Genomic DNA, 12,533 nt, shown 5'->3' on the forward strand with positions numbered 1-12,533 from the left:
TTCCCTTGTGAGGAGGTAATCAATTATCAGTGCTCTCCAGTCTCCTACCAATGTTATGAAATGGGTTGTAGTTGACTCAACAATCTCTTCTATGCTTGGCCTTTGCAAAACCTCCGTGTTGATTAGTTGCCTTGGTGTGTCCTTTGTCGCAACCAATTTAGACAAGGCATCAAAATGTTGGTTGTAAGATCAGTTGATTTGAACCAACTTGAAATCAGTGAAAACATGGGTAAGCTCGCGTACTCTTTGGAGGTATTTCATCAAAGTAGGCTTTCTTGCTTCATAGAACCCCCGAAATTGCTGGACCACGAGCTGAGGGCTATAAGTTTTCGTACTTCCAACTTTTTAGCAAGATTCACACCAACAATAAGGGCCTTTATTCTGCAGTGTTGTTGGAGCTTGGGAGGATGAATCATAATGAATATTCAAGAACCTATTCTTCAAGGGAGATCAGGACAACTCCAGCCTTGCTTCCTTTTGTATTCATAGCTCCATCCATAAAAAACATCAATTGAGCGAGCATTGTCATAGGGGGATTGGGACATGTGTACGCTCCATGATGAAGGTGTCAACAAGGGCTTGCCCCTTGATGCCCTTCTATGGTTTGAAATGGATTCCATGCTTGTTGAGTTCAATTACTCATTTCATTAATCTATCGAAACACTCCACCTTTTGTATGATCTAGTGCAGAGATTGATCTATCAAGAAAAAATTGAGTTTCGCCCCTCTCTTTTAGGATGTGATTTTGATGCGTACACATTGTCATCCCTAAAATAAAGACCCAAAGTAGAAAGGCAAAATTTTAATTATTATTATTTATCAATATGTTCTCTTTGCTTCTTAAGAAAACCAAATAGTCTCTTCTATTATAATTCAATTTTTCCTTTCAATACATAGGTTTAAGTTAATATCAAGATATCCACATTTACATAATAAATCTCACCAAACTCTTACCTCATACATGAAGTTATGCTTTGTAGAGCTCGTCTATGACGTTTTGTTCTTCATGTTACACACAAAGGGGATTAGTGAATCCCTCAATCAATTATCAATAATAAAATTATTAAAATTTTTATTCTTAAAATCTATTTAAACATAAAAATTAATTACTCAAATTTTACATAAATTTGGACCCAACCATGGAATGGAAGTGGAGGCCAAAGCCTTGCAAAAAAATCTAAGCTAGCCTGACCATACGTGTAGTGGAAGACTAGTCGCTCATTTAACAGCTTGCCACGTATACGTGTAGCGGAGGATTATTCGCTCATTTAACAGCTTGCCACGTATACGTTTGTAAACCACATCCCTTCCCTCTAAATCCCGTTATCAGCCCCGTCTTCTCCTTCATCGAGGAGCATTCCCCTCGCTTTTGCCACTCCACTCCCATCTTCCACTCTCCTCGTCCAGCACACAGTTCATCGAATTCCCAATTCAAAGGTACTTTCTTCTTGATCCGCTCCTTCTGTGCTGCAAAATTCGATTTAAATTTCGTTCGGTTACTTTGAGAAGGTTCCTTCCACCTGGATGGTTAGATTTCGTAGCTTCCGTGATGACTTTAAAGTTGTTGGCCTCTTTTTTATTATTATTTCTGGTTCAGATTTGTATATATGATTGTTATTCTATTTCTTGACTTGGGCTTGCCTTGAACTCGATTCTGTTAATGTTCATCTCGGTCAAACGAAAACCTAGAAGATGCAAATGATGTGACTGGAGAAATTATTTCTTTTAAGATGTTAAGTTTCTTGAGGCCTAATGTTTCTTTTTCCTTTTGAAATTGCTTAATTTTGTTTTAGGTAGGTGTAGTCTGTTGGAGATTATGTTTAAACGTTTTCCCCCCTTTTCGTATCTGTAATATGTATAGTTGAATTCAATTTCAAGGTTATTGTTATCTTATTTATTTTTATCATGGTTGGTCTCCAGCAACTTGTTCCGGGTAAAAATAGTTTCGATGGCAGCATCATCACCTTGCCTGGTGGGAAGTGGTTTATCTACCCGCGGTATTAAACCGAGTTTAGGCAAAGAGTTTTATGGCAGGCGGCTTTTTCCTTCCTCGAGCCTTTTTCATTTGGGTAGGGTGCCTAGAACATGTTTTGTGAGGGCATCTCTGGAGCAGAGGCTGCATGAAGGAAGAAGAGGCTTTCTGAAGTTTTTAATTGGAAATGCGGGACTTGGTGTGCCTGCGTTACTTGGTGCTGGGAATGCTCATGCCGATGAGCAAGGGGTTTCATCTTCAAGGATGTCTTATTCTAGGTTCTTGGAGTACTTGGACAAGGACAGGGTGAAAAAAGTGGACTTGTTTGAGAATGGAACCATAGCTATTGTTGAGGCTGTTTCTCCGGAATTGGGAAACCGGGTGCAACGAGTTAGGGTGCAGCTCCCTGGACTCAGCCAGGAGCTCCTTCAGAAGCTCAGGGAGAAGAACATTGACTTTGCTGCACACAATGCTCAAGAGGACTCAGGTTCTCTACTGTTCAATTTGATTGGAAATCTTGCCTTCCCACTAATATTAATTGGCGGCCTTTTCCTTCTCTCGAGGCGTTCATCTGGAGGGATGGGAGGTCCTGGTGGACCCGGATTTCCTCTTGCCTTTGGTCAATCCAAAGCAAAGTTTCAGATGGAACCTAATACTGGTGTAAAGTTTGATGATGTTGCTGGAGTAGATGAAGCAAAGCAAGATTTCCTGGAGGTGGTGGAGTTCCTGAAGAAGCCTGAGAGATTCACAGCAGTTGGAGCTCGTATCCCTAAAGGAGTACTTCTTGTTGGTCCTCCGGGGACTGGGAAGACCCTGCTGGCCAAGGCAATTGCCGGCGAAGCAGGTGTTCCATTTTTCTCCATCTCAGGTTCCGAGTTTGTAGAGATGTTTGTTGGTGTTGGTGCCTCTAGAGTCCGTGATCTTTTCAAGAAGGCAAAGGAAAATGCTCCGTGCATTGTCTTTGTTGATGAAATTGATGCTGTTGGGCGGCAAAGAGGAACCGGAATTGGAGGAGGGAATGATGAAAGAGAACAGACCCTTAACCAGCTTTTGACAGAAATGGATGGGTTTGAAGGAAACACGGGTATTATTGTAATTGCAGCAACGAATAGAGCAGATATTCTTGACTCTGCCTTATTAAGGCCTGGAAGATTTGACAGACAGGTAACGTAATAATCATTGCATATCTGCTCCCGTCATATATTTTGGGATTGCTTATTTTAAATCTCTGGTGCAGGTTACAGTCGATGTTCCAGATATACGGGGACGAACAGAGATCTTAAAAGTTCATGCGAGCAATAAGAAGTTTGATGGAGATGTATCTCTTGATGTGATTGCAATGAGAACCCCTGGATTCAGTGGAGCGGATCTTGCAAACCTCTTAAATGAGGCGGCTATATTGGCTGGTCGCCGTGGGAAAACAGCAATTTCATCCAAGGAGATTGATGATTCAATAGATAGGATTGTGGCCGGAATGGAAGGTACAATTATGACAGATGGAAAGAGCAAAAGCTTGGTTGCATACCATGAAGTTGGACATGCTATTTGTGGGTAAGTATCAAATTATCCTTCAATTCTGTCAGTAATTGTGGATGCTCTTCATTTCAAAGTATTCAGTTTGTGCCAAAACATGGTTTTTTATGATTTGTTTATGGTTCTTACAATTTCTTGGTGGTCCCATGTTGCGTTATTGAAAAGCATTCAGCTAGCTGTAGAAATGAATGCAAATTGGCAAAAGTCATTTTTATAATGTTCATAGAGATGTGTATAGATTTTTCTTCTGTTGTACTGTATGTCATTGTTTAGGTCTTTTAATGGTTAATGGAGTAAATATTTGGCAATCTAAGCTCAGAAAACTTATATGGGACAGGGATATTTTCAGGAGTCATGGCAAAAGTCTTTGTGTCTAGTTTAAATTTTTTTCAAATGGAATAAAGGTGGATTTGATTTTTCAGAATGGCATAAATATTGTTGCATGAAGTCCAAGTATTAAGTAGAGACCTAGATTCAGCATACTTCCACATTGAAAATCATTGATATAGTGCTTATGTATGTTAATTGGATTAGACTTCTTTATTTGGAATCTTGGGTTATGAATTTTAAATGCATATTTATGAGTTTGGAATGTAGTTTTGATACTTATATTGTGCCATTAGAAATGTAAAGATTTATTTTATAAACTAACATATCCCAACCAGGTTGTGTCCTCCCTTTTTGGTAAGTGCTGTGTCCCCATGTCCTGTGTTCATGTAATGTAAGATAAATAAGCATTCTCACAGACATTAGTTTCCGTTCAGCAGATGGTGTTGTGCTTTACAAACAAATGCAACCTTAGTCATAGCGATTGGTATGGCTAAAGGATTAATCTGTTGCTGATTCAAAACTAATCTCCTTGGAATATGAACTAGTTAGGGGGCTTTAAGGATTAAGGATTAGACACTGCTCAGTTTGTGTTGCTTAGGTTGTTGATTTTATTTCTTGTTTGGGAATATCATCATATAGAGACAGACCACTTTGGTATATAAATATCAGAACTGTAAGTCTGATCGTTCCATGCTTGTCCTTTTCCAAATGAGGTTTCACAAGTGTAATGCTCATGACAAGGGAGTTTGGCATGGAAAAAATAATTATTCATTCACTAGTTTGTTGGTTCTCATGCAGAACTCTTACACCAGGGCATGACGCTGTTCAAAAAGTCACCCTTATTCCACGCGGTCAGGCTCGGGGTCTTACGTGGTTTATTCCCTCCGATGACCCGACCTTGATCTCAAAGCAACAATTATTTGCAAGAATTGTTGGTGGACTTGGTGGAAGAGCTGCTGAGGAGGTGATTTTTGGGGAGCCTGAGGTGACCACAGGTGCAGCTGGTGATTTGCAACAGATCACTGGTTTGGCCAAACAGGTAAATACTTGAATGCAATTTCAACCCCATAGACCTATATGAAGTTCAGTCTTCTTGAAAATGCTGAAATGAAATACCTAAACTTCGTATTGTTTTCACGCATTTTTTGAGAAAACATATTTCATCTTTTTTATAAGAAAATTTAGAGGTTGAAAATTATATGCTCTCACCGTAAGGGGCATAACATTTTAAGCTGCTATTTAGATAACATAGAAGCATTTGTTGTGCTCAAATAGTCCATTCCACAAATTCTAGAAAAAAATGAGGGGTGTGATTGATCTGCATGCAGATGGTGACCACATTTGGCATGTCTGAAATCGGTCCATGGTCACTCATGGACTCTTCATCTCAGAGTGCTGATGTGATTATGCGAATGATGGCAAGAAATTCAATGTCAGAAAGGCTTGCAGAAGACATCGATGCAGCTGTTAAGAGGATTTCAGATAGCGCATACGAAATAGCCTTGATCCACATAAGGAACAACCGCGAGGCTATTGACAAGATTGTGGAAGTTCTCCTTGAGAAAGAAACAATGACCGGAGAAGAATTCCGGGCAATTCTCTCTGAATTTGCTGAAATCCCTGCTGAAAATCGGGTCCCCGCTTCAGTACCATCTATAGCCACTGTATAAATACATAATAGGTCATAGTGCAAAAGCAGTATACGCTTTCCATACATCTTTTACCTGTTTCAATGTACAATTTTTTTATCTTTGTTATGCTTAATTAGAAACAGGATTCAATTTATTTTGTCAGTCTTGCTTTCTCCATTTTCAACCTTCCTTCAACTCAAATGGTTTAATCAGTAGATGTTTCTTGCTACATTTCCTTCACATACTGAACCAATTCTGCCATTGATATACTCGCCTGCCTACTTGGGATGGATTCTTTAATAGCTTCTTCCTCTTACAAGCATTGGGCACCTTTCATGCCTATATTTTCGTCTAGTGTTTAATCTTCTGGTGTCTCCATTGTTGGATGTGAGATCACTGTTCAAGTTTCTGTGTTCGGGCAAAATTGGGTAGCAACGGTAAACTTGTTTTTTCTTAAATTAGAAGGTTATGAGTTTTGAGTTTTAAAAATAGTTTGTTTCAAATTAAAGGTAACACAGATATAAATATGATTCTCTCTCGATCTTTATAAAACAGGGAGTTTTAGACACTGAGGAGGTTCTATCTTCTGTTCTTAAGCTCCTCTCTATTTCATTGATTGTTCTCTTATTTTCCTTGAGCTTGTTTATAACCACAAACTGTTCCCTTCTGCATAGAAGTCAGCAGAAATGCAGATGGTAAGGCTGAGGCTGCTGTGGGCATCAAATTAGTTGGATTGGGTGCATGCTATCAGAAGGGGAGAAATTTTTTTCAGTTTCATGAATCTTCCAGAAGATTAGGTTACAGATAAAAATAATTTAAGAATTTAAATTTATATAGTCAATACTGTATAATAAAATATAGACCTAATATGACATTATGACTGATGTGAATGAATAGCGATCAATAGTGGATTGTTTTGAATCACTTGGGAAAAAAGCAACCAATGTAGTCAATTTTTTTTGTTGTTTTAAAATTGTTTACAATAATAAGGCAAGCCTTAAAACTATTTACCCTAATAATTACAAGTTCTAACCTGTTTAAATTTTGGCTTTCCAATTTGTGAATCGATTTGCCTAGAGTTAAGTCTCATATCCAAGTGAAAGTAGTCAAGTGTCTCCAGCGACTAATTAGATAGGCTCAACTGTAATTAAGTTTAAGTTGGGCGATTTAAATTAGAATTTTTTAATTCTCAATTAATTGTATAGAGATGTCCGCCTCTATTGTAAATAGAAGGTAGGGTAGTCATTTGGGGTAAAAAAATATTCTTGAGACTAAAAATATGTTAGTTCTTTATAATCTTGGGAGAGAATTGTGTTGTGTACTCGAGTAAGAATGGATTCCTTTATATTGATCATTTTCTGAATAATTGAAAATTACTCTTGGAGTGTTTCAAGACTGGGTGTAGGGTTATCCATATTGGATTATCCGAACCATGATAAACATTTGTCTCTATTGTGTAGTTTGTATTTCTTTTACTGTTTTATTCATTTATTTTCTTCGATTACTTGTATTCTGTTTTTAAGTTTTCAATCCTTAAATAGATAAAGATTGAGAGAGTCTTAATTTCCTTCTAAAAGAAACATAATCCATTGAACTCTAGAGATAACACAATTGTTTATATTTAAAGTTATATATTTTATATGGTACTTAAACACAACATATGACTAACATAAGATTCTATTGAAAAAAGAAAAAAACTAAGTTTAAATGAATCCAAGAATAAACTATTTTTTTTTTAATTTTCTTATTCTCATAATTAAAAGAATAAAATAATTTATTTTGTTAATTCAAAAATAAACCACTAAGCAAACTTGAATAGGAACAATAAGGTTACTCTATTGCGATCAAAAGATAATGAAAATAAGTCTTGGGTAAAAAGTCATAAGTAAATTCTCCTTCACCCTAATTATAAATAAATTCACCTTCACCTTTAAAGTAAAGAATTTCGTGTATAGAATAATTATTAAGAAAATTTATACCGTCATCAACTACACCAATCTTAACCAAGTGGTGGTTGATGGTTGATTATTAAAAATTATATTAATAATATAAATTAATATAAAAAATAATATTACAAAATTGTAAACCAAATAGCTTTTATAAGGAGACAACTAAATTCATATAAAAAGATTGTCAAGAGGGCATATTATATTTAATATTGTGAAACTAAATATTATAATATGAAAACACAACTTACTATAAGAGGACGGCCCTTCTATTTTTCTTTTTTTGGAAATAATTCAATTAATAGAACAGAATAGTTGAATTAATAAGAGAACCGGTCAAGCCAATCCGTACGCATGGATGGGAAAGTTTGGTCTTCGGCCTCGCAGTCTCGGCTACACTGCGCATTGCTTTCTCTCTACAAAAACCTCCGAAACTCCCCGCCAATTCACCGAACTCTGCTCCAATGGCCGCCTGAAAGAAGCATTCGAGGCCTTCCGATCACAGATATGGTCGGACCCATCTCTTTTCTCTCACCTTCTCCATGGAAGCATCCAAACCCAATCACTATCCCTCACCAAACAGCTCCATTCTCTTGTCATTACTTCCGGCTGTTCCTCCGACAAGTTCGTCTCGAACCACCTTCTCAACGCCTACGCCAAATTCGGGGAGTTACGAACCGCCCTCCAACTGTTCGACGTAATGCCGAGGAAGAACTTCATGTCCTGCAACATTCTAATCGGTGGGTTTATTAAGAACGGCGACTTGGAGAGCGCACGGGAGGTGTTCAAACAAATGCCGGAACGGAATGTTGCGACGTGGAATGCGATGGTTATGGGTATGATCCAGTTCGAATTCAACGAGGAGGGGTTGAGTTTGTTTTTCCAAATGCATGGTTTGGGGTTTATGCCCGATGAGTTCGGTCTGGGCAGTGTTCTTCGAGGTTGCGCGGGATTGAAAGATTTGAGAACTGGCTGGGAGATTCATGGGTATGTCGTGAAATCTGGGTTTGAGTTCAATTTGGTCGTTGGTAGTTCTTTGGCTCACATGTACATGAAATCCGGAAGCCTGGAAGATGGAGAGAAGGTGATCAAAGCCATGCCAATTCACAATGTGGTTGCGTGCAACACGCTTATTGCGGGAAGAGCTCAAAATGGGTGTCCTGAAGGAGCTTTGGATCAGTATAATATAATGAAAATGGCAGGTTTTAAGCCTGACAAAATCACATTTGTGAGTGTAATCAGTTCGTGTTCAGAGTTAGCAACGCTTGGAATGGGCCAACAGATTCATGCAGAGGCAATTAAAACTGGTTCTAGTACAGCTACTTCAGTGATTAGTTCACTGATAAGTATGTACTCTAGATGCGGGTGCTTGGATGAATCTATAAAAATCTTCTCGGAAAGGGAAGACGATGATGCCGTGTTGTGGAGCTCGATGATTGCTGCTTACGGTTTCCATGGGAAGGGAGAGGAAGCCATCCATGTGTTTAACCAGATGGAGCAGGAAGGGTTGGAGGCAAACGAAGTTACTTTCCTAAGCTTGCTTTATGCTTGTTCTCATTGTGGATTGAAAGATAAAGGGCTTGAATTTTTTAATTTGATGGTACATAAGCCTGAGCTGGAGCCTCGACTAGAACATTATACGTGCGTGGTTGATCTGCTTGGGCGATCTGGCCGTTTGGAAGAAGCAGATGCTTTTATACGAACTATGCCTGTAAAGGCGGATGCTATTATATGGAAGACGTTGTTATCTGCCTGTAAAATCCATAAAAACGCAGATATGGCAAAAAGGATTGCCGAAGAAGTTCTTAGGCTCGACCCTCAAGATTCAGCGTCTTATGTGCTGCTGTCAAATATTCAGGCTTCTGCTAGACAATGGAAGGATGTTTCAGAAGTGAGGAAAGCAATGAGAGATAGGAGTGTGAAGAAGGAACCGGGTATCAGCTGGTTTGAGATGAAGAACCAGGTTCACCAGTTTTGTGTGGGCGATAAATCCCACCCGCAAGCAATGGAGATCGATCTCTACTTGAAAGAACTGACTTGGGAAATGAAACTACGAGGTTACATGCCTGATACTGGCTCTGTTTTGCATGATATGGATACCGAGGAGAAAGAGTTTAACTTGGGACAGCACAGTGAAAAATTGGCAATTGCTTTTGCTCTAATGAACACTCCAGAGGGTGTTGCAATCCGGGTAATGAAGAATTTGCGCATCTGCGGTGATTGCCATGTTGCCATCAAATACATATCAGAGATAAAGAATCGAGAAATTATCGTTCGGGATGCTAGCAGGTTTCACCACTTCAAAAATGGTAAATGTTCTTGTGGTGATTACTGGTAGTGATAGAGTTATTGCATTTGCAATTCTCAATTCATATTTTTACAGGAAACTAGGTGATCTCATATATGAAAAGAGCTTAATGTTTTTAATGCTAGTCTTCCTAGAAACTTTTCTGAGTATTACTTGTTCTCATGGTGGGGGTAAATGTGTAATTTACGCACACATTTTATATATATATATATACATGTATGCGCGTGGGACATGGGGGCAAATTTTACAGCATTTGAGGGCATGTCGAGGGAGAAAGTGATGACCAGCTGTAAATGGTGCAAGTGGATTGCAAGAAGTGATGGCTGGGAAGGAGCGTCGTGATTAAGTTTTGATGCAAGTGGGTATATATATACAGAGAAAATGAAGAAGAAATATGAAGAAGCAGAGAGCAAATGGCCGAGAGGTTTGAAGCAGAGAGTGGCCGAGAGATCGAGAGAGAGAGCTGGGAGCCATGCTGGTGGCCGGAGGCAGCCGCGAGGGTGGCCGGAGTTGGCCGCAACAGCAAGCGGCCATTGCCGCAAGCTTCACGCGGCCATGGCTGCAAGCGAGCGAAGCAGGGGCAGCCGGCGATGGAGCAGCAGTGGCGACGGTAGGCTGCGCACGGGCTGGTAGTGGCCGGAGGCGCGGGCTGCGGTGGAGGCAACCGTCGGTGGTTGCCGTGGGCAGCAGTGGAGCCGGAGGCGCGGCCATGGCAGCCGCGAAGCTGCTGTTGCAGCAGCTGGCCCGCAACGCAGCCGGCGACGGCGGCGGTATGGCGGCTAACGGCAAGGTCGGGAGAGGCCGGCGAGGGCGGCAGCAAGGCCGGCAACGCGGCGGTGCAGCGGCTGGGCGAGGCTCTGTTCGCGCGCGCAGCGGAAGCTGGAGGAAGAAGAAAAAGAAGAAAAGAAAAAAAGAAAAATGAAAACAAAGGAAAAAAATGGAAAAAGAATGCGAAAAAAATCTTAGAAAAATAGGAAATAGAGATTTATTAATATTTTGAATATTTTAACAAGAAAATTATTCGGACACATATTTCGATGTCAAGATTCGTATACTGAAGAAGCTTGTGATGCTAAGTTAAGGTGAGTAGTTTTATCCTAAAAACTTATATGTGATATGATTACTTATATTATATATGATATTTATGAAAATTATGATCATTTTATCATATCTGTACATTTATTGTTGCATCGATGGTTATGATATTTCATTCAATATGATATTATTAACATATCAATACTTGTGTCGGGATGAGATGTCGTCTTGATAGTGTAATAATTTTCAAAGACAATTAATGGAACAATGTTAGAATTATCCTGAAAGCAAGTCGAAATTCTGCCTAGAGTTCCATGTCTGGTTGGTGGGTCAGAGAAGTTATACTATGAGATATATGTAATATTATTACATATATATTTAATAATAAAAAAACGAAGGGAACCAAGGTGGGTTTGAGATCCACCAATTATTAAATTATTAAAAAAATAATTATTATTAAAAAATAATAGTAATTATTAGAAAATAATAATAATGTAATAGTTAAAAATTTATTATTATAATTATGATTTGCAATTATTATTACAATTGAAAAGTAAAATAATAATAATTGAATAACAATTTTTCAATCATTTAATAATACATATATATTTCAATTTTTGAATTATTATTATTTAATTAATTTTATTTATTATATATGTAATAATACATATATATTTAATAATAAAAAAAGATGGGGACCCACCCTTTATTAAATTATTAAAAAATAATAATTAGTATTAAAAAATAATAATAATACTTTAATAGTTAAAATTTTATTATTATAATTAGGACGGGTTTCTCGGGTTTGCCTATGGGATTAAATAAAAATTCAACCCTTTTGTTTGTTTTGTATTGAGGGTAGTTCGATAATTTACTGTCTTTGTTTTTATTCTTAGTTTTTAATTAAAGGGTGGAGTTGAAATTTCAAAGGGTGGGGTCAAAAATAATAAAGTGGCTATTTTTTGCAACTATTTGTTTGTAGGGGGTAAAAACGTTTTTTCTCCAAAAAGAGAGCTAAGAATGAATTTTGTATTTGTGGGGGTTATTTTTTGCAATTTCCATCGTAGGAAATATGACCCAAATGAACTTAGATAAGTCATTTATAATAACAATCACATATTTTTTACCATCTAGGTTTTGTGTCCTCATCGGTCTAAAAAGATCCAAATAAAGTAGTGTTAAAGGTCTAGAGATCGACACTTCATATTTGAATTTAAAGGATATATTTATTTGTTTGTCTTTCATACATACATCACTAATGTGATCTATTTCATATTTTAATTTAGGCAATCCTTTAACAAGTTCACTTTTGGATAATTTATTAATAACACTCATGTTAGCATATCCTAGCCTATTATGCCAAAGCCATGTGTTTTGTGTAATAATAGAAACTAAGCAATTTTTTATATTTGTTGAAGAAAGGTATAAGTATATAATGTAAACATTTCATATCCTATTACCTGTTAATTTTATTTCATTTGTTTTAAGACATGAAACTTCACATGAATTAGCATCAAAACAAAGTTGACTTATACTTATCAAGTTATGTTTAAGGTCTTCTACTAGAAACACATTTTCTAAAACAAAATTTGAAAAACAAATGGAGCCAATGCCAAGAATCTTACTTTCAGAGTTGTTTCCATATACCACATTACCTCCATGCTTGTAAGTGATGTTGTTGAAGAGCCGCTCATCCCCAGTCATGTGCTTGACTATTAAGGAACTATTTGCTTCTCAAAGTGCTTGAAATAAGAGCAACCTAACACAAAAGCAATCAA

At 37.8% G+C, this 12,533-nt stretch overlaps 2 protein-coding genes across 2 annotated transcripts; both read left to right on the forward strand.

Moving 5' to 3' along the window:
* The first annotated feature begins 1,270 nt into the window (after nucleotides 1-1,270).
* On the forward strand, nucleotides 1,271-5,628 carry LOC127792181 (ATP-dependent zinc metalloprotease FTSH 2, chloroplastic). Its single transcript, XM_052322581.1, has 5 exons — nucleotides 1,271-1,437; nucleotides 1,921-3,136; nucleotides 3,210-3,523; nucleotides 4,634-4,874; nucleotides 5,164-5,628. Exons 2-5 carry the CDS (start codon nucleotides 1,949-1,951, stop codon nucleotides 5,503-5,505), a joined length of 2,085 nt encoding a protein of 694 aa, XP_052178541.1. The 5' UTR covers nucleotides 1,271-1,437; nucleotides 1,921-1,948; the 3' UTR covers nucleotides 5,506-5,628.
* Nucleotides 5,629-7,705: 2,077 nt separating this feature from the next.
* Nucleotides 7,706-10,750, forward strand: LOC127791425 (pentatricopeptide repeat-containing protein At2g41080). Its single transcript, XM_052321300.1, has one exon. It carries the CDS (start codon nucleotides 7,771-7,773, stop codon nucleotides 9,748-9,750), a length of 1,980 nt encoding a protein of 659 aa, XP_052177260.1. The 5' UTR covers nucleotides 7,706-7,770; the 3' UTR covers nucleotides 9,751-10,750.
* Nucleotides 10,751-12,533: the final 1,783 nt, after the last annotated feature.

Source organism: Diospyros lotus, chromosome 15 (genome assembly GCF_014633365.1).
Source record: "Diospyros lotus cultivar Yz01 chromosome 15, ASM1463336v1, whole genome shotgun sequence".
Taxonomy (NCBI): domain Eukaryota; kingdom Viridiplantae; phylum Streptophyta; class Magnoliopsida; order Ericales; family Ebenaceae; genus Diospyros; species Diospyros lotus.